Source organism: Etheostoma spectabile, chromosome 18, assembly GCF_008692095.1.
Source record: "Etheostoma spectabile isolate EspeVRDwgs_2016 chromosome 18, UIUC_Espe_1.0, whole genome shotgun sequence".
Lineage (NCBI taxonomy): Eukaryota > Metazoa > Chordata > Actinopteri > Perciformes > Percidae > Etheostoma > Etheostoma spectabile.
In genome coordinates, this window is record NC_045750.1 from 19,663,753 (window position 1) to 19,684,919 (window position 21,167).

At 44.3% G+C, this 21,167-nt stretch overlaps 2 protein-coding genes across 2 annotated transcripts in view; both read left to right on the forward strand.

Annotated features, from left to right (window-relative positions):
* Window positions 1-21,167, forward strand: part of mdn1 (midasin AAA ATPase 1) — a 1,030,807-nt gene that overhangs the window by 110,106 nt on the left and 899,534 nt on the right. The gene's annotated exons all lie outside the window — the stretch shown is intronic.
* On the forward strand, window positions 133-20,504 carry slc5a6a (solute carrier family 5 member 6a). Its single transcript, XM_032542350.1, is given in 18 exon segments — window positions 133-261; window positions 6,317-6,532; window positions 6,615-6,836; window positions 7,220-7,285; window positions 8,006-8,018; window positions 8,021-8,056; window positions 8,148-8,215; window positions 8,798-8,952; window positions 9,034-9,174; window positions 9,298-9,427; window positions 9,510-9,598; window positions 11,308-11,420; window positions 11,560-11,627; window positions 11,719-11,805; window positions 18,665-18,831; window positions 18,920-19,023; window positions 19,739-19,866; window positions 19,952-20,504. Coding segments are annotated over 17 exon segments (1,914 nt in total). The 5' UTR covers window positions 133-261; window positions 6,317-6,406; the 3' UTR covers window positions 20,153-20,504.

Below are 21,167 nucleotides of genomic sequence, written 5' to 3' on the forward strand. Positions count from 1 at the left end.
TTAATAAACACATTACACACAGGACTGGCCAGCATGTTGTGCAGCGTATGGACACTGCATGGTGATGGTTAACCAGCTGTAGATTATAGTTATTAATGTCTACGGTGTTCCACTGGAGTCACTGTGATTCCAGAGAGACACGTGATCAGCAGCCTCTGCAGCTGCGCGTGCACAGATCTATGCGCACTGGGAGAGACATGGAGGATGCGTTGGGAGCTCCATGAGCATGTTGAGTATCAGTGGTGTGCGTCAGAACGACAGGTAAGAAACGGACAACCTGTGTTGCTGTTATGTCATGATGGCTAATTAGCATAACGGTTAGAAATATCCGTCATCATCTTGTATCAGCAGGTCACACCCATAGACTTTAACGGTGTATGGTCACACCACCCGTCGCCACTGTGTAACCTTCAGATGGTTTTGTAAAACTGGCTTCTTCATTTCGAAGTCCCAATTAGATGTGTGTTCCGACTGCCGCCGCGCGAGCTGTGCAGGCTTCGGGTATATCGGAAAGGTCACAACCTAAAGGATTCGGGAGAAGTGACGAATGAGTTGGCTGTCGCTGAGAGCATAGAGCTTTAAGGTAGCACTTCGTAGTCGGAAGCGTTGAAACGATGCAGGTTTTAAACCACTGACAGCACGAATGTTCGTTTCTCCGGTGGTTCGACTGTGACTGTGTGTCATTTACGAGGAGCACGTGAAGGCAGCACCTGATCTAGTGTGTCACGGAGAGTGGGCGGTGCGTCACCTCGCGAGTAATGTTACAGTATCCTCGGTGCCGTTGTCAGTGAAGAGTGGTCCCCGGTACAGAGACGGTAAGCATCCCGGTAGCTCCGGGCATCAGGTTGGGGGGGGGGTTAGCTGACGGGGAGCCGCCGGTGGTTATCTATGGGCTATTTGTGTGTTATTAGTGTCACGGTGGTGCACGCGGCTGCAGCAGAGAGTTTAGATTGGGCAACAGAACCACGTGGCTATAGTTAATGTTACACGCGTTACAAATGCAATATACTGTGTGCTGATATTTATTGAAAGCAGATATGGAACAGCTGTTGGTAGTGTTGGGTAGCTCACGGGGCTCACACAGCCGGCAGCCCAATGAATGACATGTCGGCGCAGCTCTGTCCGTCTCCGTGTCCACATACTAGAAATATATTGTAACTACAATTATGTTCATCTCGTCAGTTAAACCCTCGCTGTGTGTCAGGCTACTAGAGGCTTCCCTGTCGCCTGACCTTTAGACACTAGGGTAAACCGACATTCAGTATTACGGTAGTCCTTGTCCCACTGGCGGTTCCAGACCACCTCAGATGTGGGGCGAGGGGGTCGTAGAGACAGCCGGTTAACTGTACATGTCATATAGAAATCTGAAAGCTGGGAACATGACAGTGAATCTGAGCTGAAGCTCAGCACTTTGTCTCAAGTGTTTCTAGTCATGAATGTGTAATACGCATTGTGTTTAGTTAGGGGCCTATTCAAATATAGAAAGTTTAGAGTGTATAAAGGCTTAGAACATTGTGATGGAAGTATATGATGCTCATTTACATCTCAAGTTGTTGCAGCAGTGATGCGGATGGGTTGGTGGCATTTGTTACACAGCCTAGATGCTAAAAGCTAAAACCCATCCTCATTGGCTCTTTGTTGGCATAGTCACATGTAGGACGAGTCTTGTTGGTTTCTTCGCTGTCCAATGAGGAAGGACATGCTCTAACTCTTTCCCTTTGGGATCATTTTCGGGCACAGATCAAAAGGTTATTATCATGTAATTGAGAAGTTCTAACAAAAATACAGATAATCAACATTCTATTAGTCTAGTCTAAGACACCAGGGGGTCGGAGACAGAAGGTTAGTTCCTAATCTATCTGACAGAGAAAGAGACAAAAGGGCCGTCTTAAGCTACTCTTCACTGAGAAAAAAGAGAATAATTAGGCTGAATGTCATTTCTCTCAACAGAATGAAATGGAGCCTACATTATTGAATTAAAGCATATCTTCTCAACCCAACTGCAGCGTACATTTAAATACATTAAAACATAAGAAATGACATAGTGATGGAACATTTAAACTTTAACTCAACAAAAGGAAACTGGGAAGTTGGACTAACTAAGTTCTGAGTTCTTAGTTGAATTGCCATCAATATTTTCTGTCTATTTATGCTGCTGCCTGTCTTGGCCAGGTCTCCTTTTGAAAAAGAGATTCATGATCTCCGTGGGACTCTTCTGGTTAATACATGTTCAATCAAATTATCAATGATTAAAACTGCTTGATGGTAATATTGGGTTTTATGGGATTTTTGCATCAATGAATGGAAGCACTGGATATCTGAAGCTTATTTCTGCCATGTGGCGGCTGCTTGTCAGTGCATGGAGTAACATAAATAGATTTATTCATTGATTTGGTACGGGTGATCCCAGATTAAAGCCCCACTCTATAGTCTGTATTGGTCTGTATGTGTAACCCTTTCTATGTGCAGTGGTCATAGGGAGGAACATCTCAAACAATCCTCTCCTAGAGTCTGTCCTGTTGAATTCTGATATTATTGAATACTTTTTTTCCCATTCATGAATCAATACCTAGTAGTCTATATTTCCAATATATAATCCAAGGGGTTATGCAGTAGGAATCAGTGCATGGCGCTGATACAGATCTGCTCAGTGACTGCAGGTTAACCACTTGTTTCCTAACTGCGTAGACTAACACCATGTTGTCTCTGGCGGGTAATATTACAGCAGACCCCTCCCCTTTTATCTGAAGAATATCACTCAGACAAAAGATTTAGAGTCCCAGAGGCTTGACAGAACTGGTTAAAGAACTCTTCAGTTCCTCAGTCTGTGTGGCTTGTTTCAAACACTGAATGTGAAAGGGGACCTGGTAAATTGATTGCAAAGCATCCACTTTTCATAAATGTGATTTATGGTTTTGTTGTTTGGTTAAATGTTGTAGAGCGCTTACGTCTCGAAGCCAAAGACAGCATTCTAGATCATAGTCCAAAATCAAATGAAGAATGTATTCATGTGCAGCGTTAGAATAAAAGGCAGTTAATGTGATACTATATTTTAGTGCCAATGAGCCAATGTACTGCACTGGTACACAAACCCAGTTACACATAGACAGTTAAAGAAGGTTCCACTTCCCCAGAGGTACATGTTGCGTGTCAGGAGAGGGCTAAGATGCCTTCCACCTATCTGCTATGAGGAAAATCACACCTTCTGCAGGCTAATGATTACACCTGAGCTTCAACCAAACAACATTCTCCTTTAGTATTATCTGGTGTTGCATTAACAAGGGTCACAAAAAAACAACACGTCACGTTTTGTCAATGTTATCAGTCTTCAGTGGGACTGCCCGTGCATTCTCCTTTTACAACACTGTCTTTGAGAACTGATAGCAGCACGTTAATCAGTGGTGACAATTTTGTTTTTCTCTTGTCAGTTTTTATCTTTGCTGCTTATGAAAACCTCCGTCATGTCTCCCAGTCTTTGCTGTCGGTAGTTATTTTACGGAGCAGGCAAGGGTTCAGCTCGAGGTTTAATGATTACTCATATTCTTGATCTTTTGGGTCACAGAGGTGCAGGCAGTTCTCAAGCTCGGGGGGGGGGGGGGGCACATATTCCAGACATGCTGACTGTAGACCAGCTGTGTCTGTACGGAAACATGTATTATACTGTATGTGCATGGGGATCATTCCTCACTTTCTGGGAGGCACTGCACCATCAGATTCTGATACAGCAGCTAGCAACAGCAGATGCAATTTATGAAACAATTATTGATGCATCAACATTTTTTCTTTCTACGCTCAATTCTTTTTTCTCTCTGTGCCTATTTTTTACTTTTAAGTAGAGGACTGACTGCGCTTTTAAACAACACATTTTTCTGATTATGGACTTTTGTTGCATGGATGACAGTCCACCATTTCAGACTAAAATACAGAAGCTCAAAGCTCCGGGATGGCCTTTAGTATGGAGATAAAGGGCACGCTGCACTGTGTTGGATCAAACGGAGTCTGTAAAACCTTGATATAAGAATTTCTGATTTCTGTATCTTTGTGTCAAGGACAATGGATTGGCCCTTCACTCTCTATTAATATTCATCCAGAGTGCTCATACACTGTGTCTGTGCTGGTTGTCTGATGAGCAGAATGAAAATGTGCGCTTTGCTTTGAACTACCTTGATGGGTTGAGGGTTTCTAATTCAGCAGTGTGTCCTGTGCATCTCTCTCTCTTCTCTCTCTCCTCTCCTCTCTCTCTCTCATCTCTTTTTTCCTCTCTCTCTCTCTCTCTCTCTCCTCTCTCTCTCTCTCTCTCTCTCTCTCTCTCTCCCTCCATCAAACAGCTTCTGCTGTTATGTGTGGGGGGGGAACTGTGCTCCCTCTACCTCATCCACACTCATTGTCCCTGTGTTTCCAGGCAACCACAGCCTCCCTGACCTCCCCACACACACAAACACACACACACTGAAGTGTGGGGTTGGAGAAAGGCCAGGTGACAGATAATAAGTGATCAACGGTAGAGAAAGGATTGAACATTTCCTTTAGGCGTTGATTGAATTGAATTCTGGGATTGAGGTGTTGTAGTATTGTTGGTTGTGAGAGACACATATTGTGGAAAGGCACACCTCGTGTGAAGTAGTCATTGGCCAACTGGTGCAGAAGCAAATAGCTTGCTGTGCGCCATATTTGTTTGTACTGGACCTTCCTGAGTGCTGTTTGTTGCAGCAGGCCGTAGGTCGGAGTAGCTTGCTGTTAGCTACCACAGAGAGAGGGCTCTGAAGCCCATGAAGGCTCACACCAGATACATTTCTTCATTTGAATGTCTCTAGAGTTATGGGTGGTTGCTTCCACACACGCACGGCCTTTCACCCTGTCATGGGTTAGAGCTTAACCCTGCCTCTGTAGAATAGAAACTATAGAGACTGCAGTCTTGGTAAGTCTGTCATTAGTCTCTTAGGTTTGTAAGTGTTGTCAAGGTCAATGAGGTCTGACTGAGAGCAGGGACATCAGGGAAAATTACATTTCATCAAAAGAATATCATTTCAGATTGCTGTCAGCTTTGCATGCTGGGATTTTTGGCCCTGATTTAATGGGAAAGATTAAATACTTTGAGGAGTCAGCCCAAACCAGCGTGGACAGGAGCTCTCTGTCAGTCACATGATGCAGCCAGTTGTGTCATTAAGGACAGAGATGGAGGTTACGTCTGGTTCACTGGGAAGCCACTGCAAGGGTCGGAATCAACAGGCTCTTTCTAACGAGTCAGCCTTTAATGGATTGTTCCACACTCCTGTAACTCTCAGCAGCAGATCAAACTCCACACAAGCCTGATCATCAAGCAGCGCAGCAAATGTCTAGTCAAATACTGTAAAGTTAAAGGCTTGACGTTGTAGTTATGGATTGAGAAGGGACCAGCTCTAGTGTTAAATATCTACTTTATCTGCGTTGAAACATCCCCGTGATGGGGGCTCTGGAGTTGAACCGTAGCTCTGGCAGTTGCTTCTGTTCCCGACCAGTCGGACTCAGGTAGATCAGTGATAATAAAGCATAATGATACGAGATGTAATTGAATTCCCTCAGCCGGTGTTTGATCAAACCAGCACAAATAATTGCAAAGACAGGCCTGTCGGGGGGGGGGGATCTGTACAGCTTACCATTGGAGTTCAGAGGGCTATGATGTGATTTTTTGATTATCCATGCATCTTGATGCATCAATATGTTTGATTTTTTTCTCACTGTGTGCTAGAGCTGTTTGATTTTGGATTATTTTGAACAACATTGAAATCATAATTATTTAACAGGATTACTCATTAACTTTTGGAAAGAAGTTGCATTTATTAAAGCTAAAAAACACACACACACACACACACACACACACACACACACACACACACACACACACACACACACACACACACACACACTTTTAGCCTCCCTTCTGTGTTAGCTGGCCTCTGCTTGCTCTGCAGCTGTGAATATGAGAGTTATTTTTCACATGAGCACAGCCAGGAGCCAAAACAATTGTAAAAGAACACTGTTATGTATATGTTGTGAAAATATAAGCAGGATTGGGTTTTGTTTGGTTAAAAGAGCTCTACAGGTGTTGAATCATAGAAACAATATTATCACATGTCAGTTTTGACATGCCTTTCTTGTGGGTGGTGAATTATTTTTGCTGAATGTCTCCTCTGCCTCCACAGTGACCGTGATTGGATCAGTGAACGAGGATTTTTTTTTTGGGGGGGGGGGGGTTTAAAGCTACAGTTTATCACTGAACTGACTACTTCAAAGAATCCCCAGCTGAATGCTGCTGTCTGGCTGCTTCTTCCTGCAGATCTGTCTCTATGGCTGAAATGCTTTCTTTGACGTCGTGATCAGCCCCAGAGGCCGTGCATCCTCCCGACCACCCCAAACCCACTGCATCATGGGGGAGGTAGTCCAGATGCACTTCAGCCCGGTGGACTACGTCATCTTTGCCTTGCTTCTGGTGGCCTCGACCGGCATTGGCCTCTTCCACGCCTTCTCTGGGGGTCGCCAGCGCACAACACAGGTACACTTTAGACCCACTAACAGTAACTTTAACTCCGCTACGGAGACAAACAGGTCTGACAGCAGCACTGTGTCTGCTGCAGGAGTTCCTGATGGCTGACCGCTCTATGAGCTGCCTGCCTGTGTCTCTGTCCCTTCTGGCCACCTTCCAGTCGGCCGTGGCCATCCTGGGAGCCCCGTCGGAGGTCTACACCTTTGGGACTCAGTACTGGTTCCTGGGCTGCTCCTACTTCCTGGGCCTGCTCATCCCAGCTCATGTGTTCATCCCAGTCTTCTACAGACTGCGGCTGTCTAGTGCCTATGAGGTACACACACACACACACATGCACACACATGCACGCACCTGACCCACACATACGCAGCCACCTACTGTATGAGGTAGTAGAGACTAACCCTAACTAACATGCATACAGAGTTTGACATGCCTGTATTTCTCTTCCTTCTTGTCTTTGTGAAGTATGTTCTCAGAGCTTAAAACTGTTATCAGTTGTCTTATCGAGTTATTGTTGAACAGACACAAATGCTCTTAGAGAACAGCCTTGCACTGATGTCCTGTGAACACACAATGACTTGTAACTGATAATGTGGCTCTAACTGGCAGCCCAGATCCACAGCCGGACCTCATATCACAGCATGACTCTGAGATGAAATTTGAATCTGCTTTTTGTTCATTCTCCCCCCTCGACAGTATCTGGAGCTGCGCTTTAACAAGACGGTTCGCATATGTGGGACTGTGACCTTCATCTTTCAGATGGTATCTTTGTTTGTATCATTCTTTCTTTGTACATTAGTTTCTGGGCTGGAAGCAGGGATGCTATTGGTGCTACTGGTGCTACTGCCATAATGTTGCCTAAACAGATACTTAGTAAAGACAATCATTTGACACAAAAGTAAATGTAAAATCAATTCTTTTGCAAGTTCTAATTGAGGTCAGCAAGTGAGTAACTCTAGTGAGCCAGTGAGACAGTAAAATATTACTGAAAGGCAAGAACAAGCCAATTAAAGAAGTCAGTTTGGTGTTTATCCTCTAACTCTTTCTGGCTTCACCAGTTATTTGATTGAAAAACCAGGAGTGTTTTTGTCTATGGAGTGCGATGATTAAGAAGTCCATGCATTCATTGGCCAATTATATGACAGCCTGACTGAAACTTTGGCCCTGGAAATGTCACACTGACCCTTGTTTAAGTTTCCTATATTTTCTCCAATAAAAGCATCAGCATTGTTCTGTAATGTCATGATGACATGAATAATATGAACCAAAGCATATCAATCAATACAATCAATTGTAAATTACCCAAAATGAAAAAGTGATTGCCTCTTCATCAGCAACTTGTGTGTGTATGTGTATGTGTATGTGTGTGTGTGTGTGTGTGTGTGTGTGTGTGTTGTGTGTGTGTGTGTGTGTGTGTGTGTGTGTGTGTGTGTGTGTGTGGTGTGTGTGTGTGTGTGTTGTGTGTGTGTGTGTGTTGTGTAGGTGATTTATATGGGGGTGTCCTCTATGCCCCAGCCTTGGCTCTTAACGCAGGTAAGCGTAGCACATGTTGGTGTTGAACACAGCACAAGTTGTAGTTGTGTAATGGAGAAAGCAGTGTGCTAACGCCCTCTCTTACTTGCAGTGACAGGCTTTGACCTGTGGGGGGCGGTGCTGGCCATGGGGCTGGTGTGCACAGTCTACACTGCTCTGGTGAGTTCCTCAGCCCAGCCAATCACTGACCTCCATGACACAATATGTGCTGTTCTACAACAGAAGCTGAAGAAGGATGTAATGAAGATCAATCTTTGTAAACCAAAACTAATATATCTGTCACACTGAACAGTGATGTAAAATATACTTTCTATTTTATTTTATACTTTTTATTGATCCCCAGGGGAGAAATTAAAATGTTTTCACTTTCACAGTTGTTAGAACACACTACCCACAGGCCTGAAATACACACACACACACACACACACACACATGCACTCAGGTCCTATACATGCATAAATGGAGAGGGAGTGGACTGCGACTGCTGGACAAGCACTCCATGCTTCACACTGGCAGTGCTTAGGAAGTGAACTGGTACCTCTCCAGCTACCAGTCTACACTCAGTACTTTGGTCCCAATATAAAAGATGAAGAAAGTTTCCAACAACTGGTGATTGGGTCTTATTGGTCCATTTCTCTGAGCTCTGATGTCTGTATGTAGTCTACAGTAATCAGGAGCGCAGATATCAGTGTGTCGAGCCTCTGAGTTTTTTATGTTGATCATCCGCTGCTCCTGTTCCAGGGCGGTCTGAAGGCGGTGATCTGGACAGATGTGTTCCAGACGGTGGTAATGTTTGCGGGCCAGCTGGCGGTCATCGTGGTGGGGGCCAGTCAGGCGGGGGGCATGGCAGAGGTGTGGAGGAAAGCAGTCAATGGAAGCCGCATCTCGGGATTGGAGTGAGTAGTTGTTACCTTTCCCTATAGTAGTGCACCCCGGTTGGGCAGACGCTCACCCTGTTCTCCCTCTGTGCCCGTCAGCCTGGACCCTGACCCTCTGCAGCGCCACACCTTCTGGACACTGGGGGTGGGGGGAGTCTTCCTGATGCTGGCTCTGTATGGGGTCAACCAGGCCCAGGTCCAGAGATACCTTAGCTCTCGCACGGAGAGAGAGGCCGTCATGTGAGTGCCAGCCCTGCTGTTTTCAAACAACCCATATGAATTTATTATATTGTTACTTTCCTTTTAAACATAGCTTTTCATGTGTCGGCTGTCTTGTCTCCGTCTCCTCCTATCTCCTTCCAGGTCGTGCTACGTAGTTTTCCCGTGCCAGCAGATTGTGCTGTGTTTAGGCTGTCTGATGGGGCTGGTCATGTTCGCTCGCTACGGAGAGAACAGCCCTCTGGACAAGGGCTTCGTCAAAACCAATGACCAGGTGCACACTCATTTGCCAACCTTTGGTGGCTGTACGCTGTGGGCTGTGGGGGGGCATGCTAATGTTGAGCTGCTCTTTGCAGATGGTGCTGTACTTTGTGATGGACGTGTTCAAGGAACTGCCTGGGCTGGCTGGACTGTTTGTGGCTTGTCTGTTCAGCGGCGCTCTCAGGTAAAAGTCCACCGTCCGGCAGCAGCTGATTCACAACTTGTCCTCCAAGGTGTTGAACTTCTACTCTTAACACGCTCATATTCACAAGTAATTTTTAGTATGATTGTTTTACTGCGGCTAACAGCACTGGGTTAACTCACGATTAAGTTTACCATGTAGCATAAGCTGTGTGGGTTGTTAATTAATCTAATGCTAAGGGGAGAACAAGTATTTGATACACTGCTGATTTTGCAGGTTTTACTACTTACAAAGCATGTAGAGGTCTGTAATTTTTATCATAGTTACACTTCAACTGTGAGAGACAGAATCTAAAACAAAAATCCAGAAAGTCACATTGTATGTTTTTTTATATAAATAATTAATTTGCATGACATAAGTGTTTGACACATCAGAAAAACAGAACTTAATATTTGGTACAGAAACCTTTGTTTGCAATTCCAGAGATCATACGTTTTCTGTAGTTCTTGATCAGGTTTGAACACAGTGGAGCAGAGATTTTGGCCCACTCCTCCATATAGCCCTTCTCCAGATCCTTCAGGTTGTGGGGATGTCGCTGGGCAAAATGGACTTCAGCTCCTTCCAAAGATTTTCTATTGGGTTCAGGTCTGGAGACCGGCTAGGCCACTCCAAGATCTTGAGATGCTTCTTACGGATCCACTCCTTAGTTGCCCTGGCTGTGTGTTTCGGGTCGTTGTCATGCAGGAAGACCCAGCCATGACCCATCTTCAGTGCTCTTACTGAGGAAAGGAGGGTGTTGGCCAAGATCTCGCGATACATTGCCCCATCCATCCTCCCCTCAATACGGTGCAGTCGTCCTGTCCCTATTTGCAGAAAAGCATCCCCAAAGAATGATGGTTGGGATCACGGTTGGGATGATGTTCTTGGGGTTTTACTTATCCTTCTTCTTCCAAACACGGCGAGTGGAGTTTAGACCCAAAAGCTCTATTTCTGTCTCATCAGACCACATGACCTTCTTCCATTCCTCCTCTGAATCATCCAGATGTTCATTGGCCAACTTCAGACGGGCCTGGACATGCGCTGGTTTGAGCAGGGGGATCTTGCGTGCGCTGCAGGATTTTAATCCATGATGGCATAGTGTGTTACTAATGGTTTCTTTGAGATTGTGGTCCCAGCTCTCTTCAGGTCATTGACCCGGTCCTGCCGTGTAGTTCTGGGCTTATCCCTCACCTTCCTCATTGATGCCCCACAAGGTGAGATCTTGCATCGCGCCCCAGACCGAGGGAGATTGACCGTCATCTTGAACTTCTTCCATTTTCTGATAATTGCCCCAACAGTTGTTGCCTTCTCACCAAGCTGCTTGCCTATTGTCCTGGAGCCCATCCCAGCCCAGGGCAGGTCTTCAATTTTATCCCTGATGTCCTTACACAGCTCTCTAGTCTTGGCCATTATGGAGAGGTTAGAGTCTGTTTAATTGAGTGTGTGGACAGGTGTCTTTTATACAGGTTTAAACTGTTGCAATTAATACAGGAGAACAGGCGGGTTTCTTAAAGTAAAACTAACAAGTCTGTGAGAGCCGGAATTGGTTGGTAGGTGATCAAATACTTATGTCATGCAATAAAATGCAAATTAACTATTTAAAAAGCACACAATGTGATTTTCTGGATTTTTGTTTTAGATTCCGTTTCTCACAGTTGAAGTGTACCTGTGCCGTATCATGTATCACCCAATCCCATTTTCTCTCCCTTCAGCACCATCTCATCAGCCTTTAACTCCCTAGCAACAGTAACCATGGAGGATCTGATCAAACCTCAGTTTCCAAACATGACTGAAGCTAAAGCGACGCTGCTGTCCAAGGGACTAGGTAAGACAAGTGAGATACTGTATTTCTACAATATGGAATGAGTGGTGGACAGGTATTGTTTGTTTAGCCAAGCTTTGCAGTCTAACAGGCTGCTTATTCATGCCACTGATTGTGTCTGTGTGGTGTGCTCGCCCCACAGCGCTGGTCTACGGTCTGGTGTGTCTGGCCATGGCCTACCTGGCCTCTATAATGGGCTCTGTGCTGCAGGTAACACCCTGCTGACATCAACTACAGTTAGTGACACATTATAAAACATGTTGGTATTTAAATTACTCCATCTTGTCCCGTGTGTCCTCAGGCAGCCTTCAGCATCTTTGGGATGGTGGGGGGTCCTCTGCTGGGCCTCTTCTGTCTGGGAATGTTCTTTCCCTGGGCAAACCCCACGGTGAGTCCTTTTAATTTGGGACTTTATTGTGTCTATGGGTGCAACGGATCACAATACTCACGGTTCGGATCGGATCACGGATCAGTGAGAAAGGGGGCACAGTATTTTTTTTTTAAATACTTTCCATTTATATTTAAAGAACTGTCATAAAACACACAGTGCCTTCAAGCCGGGGAGCACAGTTCACTTTTCCCGGAAAACAAAGGACTTACACCCTGGAAATGCATGTTATTTAGGAATGTTTTAAAGTGCTCCTATTACTCTTTTTGGCTTTTTTCCTTTTTATTTTTGTTTCTATATTTTTTGTGCATTTTATAGGTTTACAAAGTGAAAAAACCAAAGTCCCCCCCCCCTCCCCAAAGGGACTTACCATCTCCAAGGCAAGGCAAGGCAAGGCAGCTTTATTTGTATAGCACATTTCAGCAACAAGGCAATTCAAAGTGCTTTACACAAAATCAGTTAAACAGATAAAACACAAGTAAAAACAGTTAAAAATCACAAGCATTAAAAACCGGTAAACACATGAATAGACAGTTAAAAACAAAGAGAAAACATAAAACACAAGAATAAAATTTACAGTGCAGCATAAGAAATTTAAAGAAATGATTAGTCATTTAAAGAAAGGCAGCATCAATAGAAAGGTCTTCAGCTTGATTTAAAAAGAACTGAGAGTAGCAGCGGATCTACAGGTTTCTGGGAGTTATTCCAGATATGAGGAGCATAGAACTGAAAGCTGCTTACACCCTGTTAGTTCTGACTCTGGGGACAGAAAGCCAGACCTGTCCCAGATGACCTGGAGGTCTGGGTGGTTCATAGTGTAGTAGCAGATCAGCAATATATTTTGGACCTAAACCGTTAAGTGATTTATAAACTAGCAAGAGTACTTTGAAATCAATCTTTGAGACACAGGAAGCCAGTGTAAAGACTTCAGAACTGGAGTGATGTGATCCAGTCTCTTGGTCTTAGTGAGGACTCGAGCAGCAGCGTTCTGAATCAGCTGCAGCTGTCTGATTGATTTTTTAGGGAGACCTGTAAAGACCCCGTTACAGTAGTCAAAGTCTACTGAAGATAAAGGCATGGACAAGTTTTTCCAAATCCTGTTGACACATAAGTCCTTTAACCCTGATATATTCTTAAGGTGATAGTAGGACTGACTTGTAATTGTCTTAATGTGGATGTTAAAGTTCAGGTCTGAGTCCATGACTACACCAAGATTTCTGGCTTTGTCTGTTTTTAACAGTTGTTTGAAGCTGAGCGCAGACTTTTAATCGTTCCTTCTGCTCCAAAAACAACCACCTCAGTTTTCCTTCATTAATTCAGAAAGTTCTGGCACATCCAGCCGTTAATTTGTTCGATGCACTTAGTCAGTTTTTGTATTGGACTATTAGTCCCTGGCGATAAGGTTATGTAAATTTGTGTGTCGTCGCATAACTATGGTAATTATTTGTTTTCTCCATAATCTGAGCCAGTGGAAGCATGTAGATGTTAAACAGAAGAGGCCCCAGAATGGAGCCTTGCGGAAACTCCGCACGTCATATTGTACGCTCAGATGCATAATTACCTATAGACACAAAGTAATCCCTATCTTTAGGTAGGATCAAAACCAGTTTAGTACTGAGCCAGAAAGGCCAACGCAGTTTTCCATCGGTCTAGTAGTATGTCGTGGTCGACCGTGTCAAATGCAGCACTGAGATCAAGTAATACTAAGATTGACAATTTGCCATTATCGTGTTAAGGTGGATGTCATTAAAGACTTGACAAGAGCCGTTTCAGTGCTGTGGTGTGGTCGGAAACCCGACTGAAAGGTATCAAACTGTTGCTTAGTGACAAGAATGGTTGAGTTGTTGAAAGACTACTTTTTCAATGATTTTACTTAAAAACGGAAGGTTTGATATTGGCCTATAGTTGCTCATTAGTGACTTGTCTAGGTTGTTCTTTTTTAAGGTGGCTGATTACTGCAGTTTTCAGGGCCCTGTGGGAAAGTACCTGAAAGAGAGAGATGTGTTCACAATCTGTAGAAGATCAGAAGTCAAACAATTGGAAACATTTTTGAAAAAGTCCCGTTGGTAGAACATTCAAGGCAACAGGTCGATGTTTCAGATGTGAATAATGTCCTCCAGGTTTGTATGGTTGATCGTGGAAATTCTGTCATATTGGAACTATTTTTGCTTGAACACTGTGACAACACATATCCTGGACTTGATATGGAGGCACTGACTGTTTTGTCTAATCTTTTGAATTTTGTCTTGAGAAGGAGGCAAAGTCATTGCAGGCCTGGTAGATAAAGTTCAGATGCTACTGGTATGGAGGGTTTGTTAACTATCAACAGTAGCAAACAAAGCACGGGATTATTATTGTTTCTAGAGATAATATCAGAGAAAAAGGACCTTTGCATTCCTCAGTTCCAAATTATAAATGCGAAGTCTCTCTTTATAGGAGTTATAATGGACCGAGATTTGTTTTCGCCACCTTCGTTCAGCTTCTTACACTCTCTTTTTCTGTTCTCACCAGTAGGACATTTCTCCATGGAGATCTTTTCTTACCAGATACAACTTTGACCTTAGTGGAGCAATGGCATCAATAACATTTGTAATTTACAGTTGAAATTATCTACAAGCTCACTGACTGATAGCCCAGAGAGGGCTGGTGTGGAGGAGAAAAGCTGTATAAATGTGTCACTGGTGTTTTCAGTGATATACACGTTTTCTGATTATCTTTGTTTGGACACTTTTGGGCACAGAGATAGTGCCGTTAAAGAAAACACAGGAATGATCTGAGAGAGCCAACGTCAGTCACCACAACCTTGGAAATGTTCGACACTTTGGAGACAATCAAGTCCGAGTGTGCCCTTATTGTGGGTGGGCTCCGTCACATGCTGAGTCCAGTCCATAGTTCTCAAAAACACAAAACAGCTCTTTGGTCACCCTGTCCTGGGGGCTGTCAACATGAATGTTTAAAATCACCGCAATGATTACACAATCAAAGTTAATGCAGATAATAGACAGCAGTTCAGTGAAGTCATCAATGAAGGTTGCACAATATTTAGGTGGCCTGTAGATATTTAGAAACATCGTTGAGGGGAAGATCTTAATTGAAGAGCAACATATTCAAAGAAACAAATTTCCATAACATATTTGCGTACAGTGGAATGAGTCATTAAACAAAATGGCGACTCCACCTCCTTTCTTATTCCATCTATTCTCCTATAAAACTGAAGTAGGGGGAGCTGACTCGATGAGAACAGCAGCGCTGTTATTATGGTCTAACCAGGTTTCAGTTAAAAACATAAATCTAGATTGTGCTTAGTAATAAAATCATTGATTAAAAATGATTTTCCTGCCAAAGACTGACGTTTAGTAAGGCTAGTGTTAGTGTGTTTCATTTTTTGGGACAGGCTGTAGCTGACGAGGAATGGATGCCAAATTTGCTAAGTTTGCAGTTAAGTGCTTATTCACCATTCTTTTCCTATTAACCTATCACAACATAAATTGAGGAAGAATGAATCCACAGGGCCCGGGCTTGTCTTGAAAAGAGTCATTAGATCACTAGTCCTGCAGCCAAGGCCCGGAACATTATCAGATAGTGCTTGCCAGATTTGCACACAAGCGTCCTTATCAGTCTGGGGGGAAGGGTTTTCTGACATCTGGTAGTGGTGCTTGGCGTTTTACTTTTGCCGGGGTTGAGCCATGGGGGTAGGAAGGGGTGCATAATTGATGGGGGAAATAAGGGAAAGGGTGTGTGGAGACATCAGTAGAGACAGCGATGAATCCTCAGAAGGTTCGGGGTTGGGAAGGTTTGAGGGGTGCTGGACGGGTGAAGAGGGGAGTGGAGGTGTTGGTCTCTGCTCTCTGGTCTCCCATGGTCAAATCTTTGCACAGGCGGGGGCTGTGCTGGATCACTGCCGCACTTTGTTGTGTCTTCCTTTTGTTTTGTGACCTTGGCAGAGGGAGCAGAGTGTGTAGCCGACAGAAAGTAAAGCAGATTAGAGGTGAACAGCTTTACTCCTGGCTTGTTAAGGGAAAGTCTATCTGCTTTAAAAAAGATGTCTGCGCTCCCAGAAAAATGTTTAAATTGTCAATGACTTCAGAGAGTGGACGGTACATTCAGTTGAAAGCCATTTGTTAGTGCCAACAGTCGGGCTCGAATCTCTATATCCTCTTCTGACTGACGGTATAGGACCACTGATAAACACATTTGCGCGTAGGGGGGTGACTGTGTCAAGCAGTTCCCTAAAGTCCAGTTTCAGCAATTCAGACTGTTGCTTTACAACATCATTGACCCACTATGCAGAATAATGGTTCTTCACAGTGGGTGTGCTGCCACGATATCTGGGATTTTTGGGTCAAGTCAGACACCATGTCTTTGGGAAAACATAGTATTTGGTGTTTTTACTGTTTTTAAATCTTTTACAGCAGAGTCACCCACAATCAGGGTTTGAGGCCCAGTTGTTAGCTTTTACTTTTTGAATTGCTCTCAGTCCTTACCCTGCTGTGTGGTGATGAGACGCAGTCCCGGTCATCAGATGACTGTCCAGCGTCTTGCAGCAGAGGAGCAAATCTGTTATCCAGTTGCACACCAGGTTGTTGGGGGGCATTTTGTTGCTTATTTTCCCTTTGCAGCTGTCCACGGCTGTGTCCTACTAGGTACAGGGGTTGAAGAGGCGCTCTGCCCAGATGATAATGCAGGCCAGCGGTCATATCACAAACCTCAGGGCGCTGTGCCCGGCCCGTTAGTCGTCCTCCCATTTCCCAGGAAAATGATTTACTCTTAGGCTTCGCACCACAAGAGTTCCAGGGAGGACCGCCACTTGTTGATTTATTACCAGTTCCACCCTCCTGTTCTTTGTAGTCTTGTTGGTGCTAATTAGCCGTGTGTTAGCATATTCTGTCCTATGTTATGGGTCCATGGTAAAGTGGTGTCATTTCCACAAAGATCGTTAACTTCCACGTCACTTCTAGAAGGGAACCTTGGTTTCCAGAAGTGCAATTTCTGAAGGAGTTTGTAGTAGTCTTCTACGGAGAAAGGAGGATCTTGCTGCTAATTAGCTTTAGCTACAATCACTGTAGGACAGGCTTGAGCTATTGGTAGGCCACGCTCACGCAGAAAAAATTTTAAATATGGCAATAGCCTACTATGTCTACAAAAAATGTATAGTCCAGTGTTTTTGAAGTGGTCCAAGAGCCGCTGCTCATAGTTTCTCAGAGGAAAAGCACGATTATCAGCAAAATATCAGCAAAAATATGCAAGCAGAAGCAGGAGCAAGCAGCAAAGCGTCTGCACTGTAAGAAGCAGGAAGCAGAGATTCAACAGAATACACTGTTCACAAACTGCTCCAAACAGCTCTATTGTAGTCCAGCCTTTACTTCAGAGACAAACGAGTGTCACTTTTGGAGGGCACGCCCTCATACTCTGCTTCTGACTGGCTAGTAGTCCTTACCTAGGTACTGTCAGGGCACACCCTCATGCGCTACTTCTGACTGGCTAGTAGTCCTTACCTAGGTACTGTCAGGGCACACCCTCATGCGCTGCTTCTGACTGGCTAGTAGTCCTTACCTAGGTACTGTCAGGGCACGCCCTCATACTCTTAATACCTTAACTTTTCAACTTAACTGTTGTTGCTGCATAAAACTCTATTGTCTACTAAACTTAAGGTTAATGTCTGTTGAAACAACCGGCAGCTCGCAGTGAAAATGAAAATCTTTAAGTCAAAATTAAGATTTTGGAATGTTACAAACTCCAACACAAAACTTAGTTTAAATGCTTTAAGAAATGATTTAATAAATGAGAAAGTTCAACATAATACCCAGTAACAAATAGTCAGATAGGGTTGGGGGGGGCATGAAGTCAGACTCCGGGGTGAGTAAACTGAAGCAGAGGGACAGACACAGCTGTAGCCGAGCCAAAGTAGACCACTTTTTAATTCATGGCTGATAATCCCTGTATCCCTACTCAGTCTCTCTAGGATTTTGGGATGCCACAATCGTGCCAATTCACACCGTGACTTTGGTGCAACCCTCAATTTTGACCAATCACCTCAACATTTTCTGCAAATTTGACCAATCAGCGGAGTTTCCAGTGACTTCAACCAATCCCAGCAGTCCCCCGTGCCAGACTTTGTATCAGTATGTGACTCTGAGAGCCAATGACCAAGCGGGAGTGAGAACGGGTTGCCGTCACATGTACGTGGCCATATTCATCTCCATGTTTACCAAGATGTGTGACTCGAACATCTCACAAAACATACAACGAGAGACCGTGCAGAACATGTCAGACTGTCATGCCAACCTGTATACATTTTATTCCTGAAATGATTTTTTTACTCTGAAGTCACTGAAACCGGCTGCTGTTTCAATCCTGTCGGCTCTCTGCAGCAGGCGGGGCGGCTCCGTTCCCCCCCACGACTGAGGCGCGCACACACACGCAACTTCATTGCAACAAACATACAAAAAACATTGCAACTTTTGTTGCAATTCTTTACAAAAGCCCCCGAAACATTAGGCATTTTGGGCCGCAACAATCTCAAAAAAAGTCAGAAATCCGGTAGGGACTGCTCTGTTCACAGGAAAATACAGCTGATTTTAACATGCCCCGTTCAAGTGAACAGAAAATTGCGTTGCCTGTATCTTCACGGCAACCCTTCCTAGAGATTTATCGGCCTACTTTAAGTACAGTAAACATATTTTTCACACTATTATCATGTTTCAACTTTGCAATTAATCCGTGGTTCACTTGCATTCTGAATAGTGAGTGTTGATCCGCACTGATCACGGATCAACTAAGGTTTGATATGGTTACACCACAGATTGTGTCCATGTTTGTTTGAGTTGAGGTCTGAACAGTGCTGTGTGTCCCTGCTCAGGGTGCCGTGGTCGGGTTGGTAGCCGGCCTTGCCATGGCCTTCTGGATCGGCATTGGCAGCTTTGTGATGCGTATGTCTGGTTCCGTGGGGCCAGAAGTCAACACCACCGCTCTCCCCCTGTTTGACAACATGACCATGCTGGTCATCGCCACCACAACCACGCCCAGGTAAGACATGAGTACACGCCAGGCAGATGCAGCTGGTCAGCACATATCCTCAGACGGCTCTGACGTTTGGTCTTCCCCTTCCCTTCAGGCCGACGGGTGTGGAGGCGCTCTACTCGCTGTCCTATATGTGGTACAGTGCTCACAACTCTACAACGGTGGTGGTGGTGGGGCTGCTGGTCAGCCTGCTGACAGGTACACCGCCGCAGGACACATCCACTCTATACCTTTTCCTTTTAAAATGCATATCTTTGGCTACGTTTGCACACTGCGTCCACACTTCTCCGGTGTCTCCAAGCGCCTAAATGTTTGGAAACACTGCTGAACCCATTTTCAGTTTGAAATCTCAGGGTTGTGTTACAGCCTGGACGGTCACACACAGACACAAAGACTTTGCTTCTGGATTGGGTCTTATCAGTTCTCTGATTGGTCACGGCCCTATCACATGACCCTTTTCAACACGGATAACAAATAACAGCCGTTTGTGATCTTGTTGCCGATGCTCGCCGCCGCTGTGCACTTACATTCTGCATTTTAGAATGTTGCTCCTGCCAACATGCACAAGAGGCTGTTAAATGATCAAATTGCAACACTTTGTATTTGTATTTTATTTATAAAGGACAACACCCATTAATCAGCATTTCTGTGCTAGTGTTAGCCAGTCAGCTAATTTTCAACCGTAGTTCCTGTGTACCGCATGCCCAGTGCACGAGAAAGGTCTGTGAGTTTGGACGGAGACTACAGGTCTAAATCACTTGTTTTTAACCCAAAATCGTATTAGTGTGGATGTAGCCTTAGACTTGACACATTATCAACTGTATCACTTCACACTGGGATTCATGGTGAGAATTTATTTGTCAGGTCCAATACTTTGTACCCACTGTGTGTGTGTTGTGTGTATAAATGTCAGGGCCAATGAAAGAGAAGGATGTGACCCCGGGCACAGTGTTTCCTGTGCTGGGCTGGCTGCTTTTCTTCCTGCCGGAGCGCTACAGGGAGAAGCTGTGCTGCGTCACTCCTCTGTCCACTCCTCCCAAGGTAGGTTCACATCCACACTGCTGGGGGCCGCCCTGTTTGTGTACCCTAACCTGAGCGTTTAATAGTCTTTGTTTTTGTTGGCCAGCTCAAAGAAAGCCACGCACAGCTGTATGAGATGGCCAAGAAAGACGGCAACGGAGCAGCTTTCTGCAAAGAGGACACCGTCACCGAGGACAAAGAGACAGAGAGCGACAGAGCACAGACGGAAGACGAAGACTTGGAAACAAGGATGGATCTGCCCTCGTGTCAGCTGGCAGGTCACACGCTTCAGGAGACGGCCTTGTGATGCCTTCTCCTCCTACTGATCACACAAACCCTCTGCAGTCCTGACAGCACAGACGGCTCATAGGTGGGACATCAAGCATAATGTCCATAGCATCACCTTTTACAGTGTCCCAATCAGCTAAATCTGATGATAGAAAAGGGTCAACTCGTGCCAGGCTGGAACTGTGCATTGACAGTAGCAGCAGTCAAAGAAGATCTCCAATCCAGATGTGTGCATGTGTGTGCGCAGCTCTTATGCACAATTTGAAAAAATCAGGCAGTTGATCCAGGATGTAAAGTATGTTATTTCTGTAGAGAAGATTGAGCCATACAATCCCACAAGATGTTTAAGAGAAACTAACATGAAAAGAAAAGAGATGGATGTGGACATGACAGTCCTGTCATGTGTAGTGGCCCATGGTGGTTTAATACTGGGAGCTGCTGGTATATGTATATATGTATATATATATATATATAATATATATATATATATATATATAGGTGTCAGTGTGTGTGTGTGTGTGTGTGTGTATACAGTACACACCACACACACACACACATACTGACATACATACATACATACATACATACATACATACATACATACATACATACATACATACATACATACATATACACAGTACCAGTCATACGTTTAAGTGTGTCCAAACCTGTGACTGGTACTGTATATATTTAGGGTTGTCAATCAATTAAAATATTTAATTGCGATTAAGCGCAAATTACTCATATTTTTTATGTGTTGTAAATGTATTTTAAATAGATATTATTCAAGTTTGACATGCTCTTGTCAATACAGGCAGCGGAGAGATATGCTTGGTAGGAACTAAGACTCAGCACATCCATTCCAGTTGAAGTTAAAGCTCATACTTCAATTTCTTTGGATCAAAGAGTTAGACTATCCATAATAAAAATAAACTTACTAATACTTAATACATTTAAACTTGAGTCTTGTGGAGATAACCATCTGGAAGGGCCATCCAAAAGATTCTTTCTTCATGTGTGCTTTTGCTAGCCAG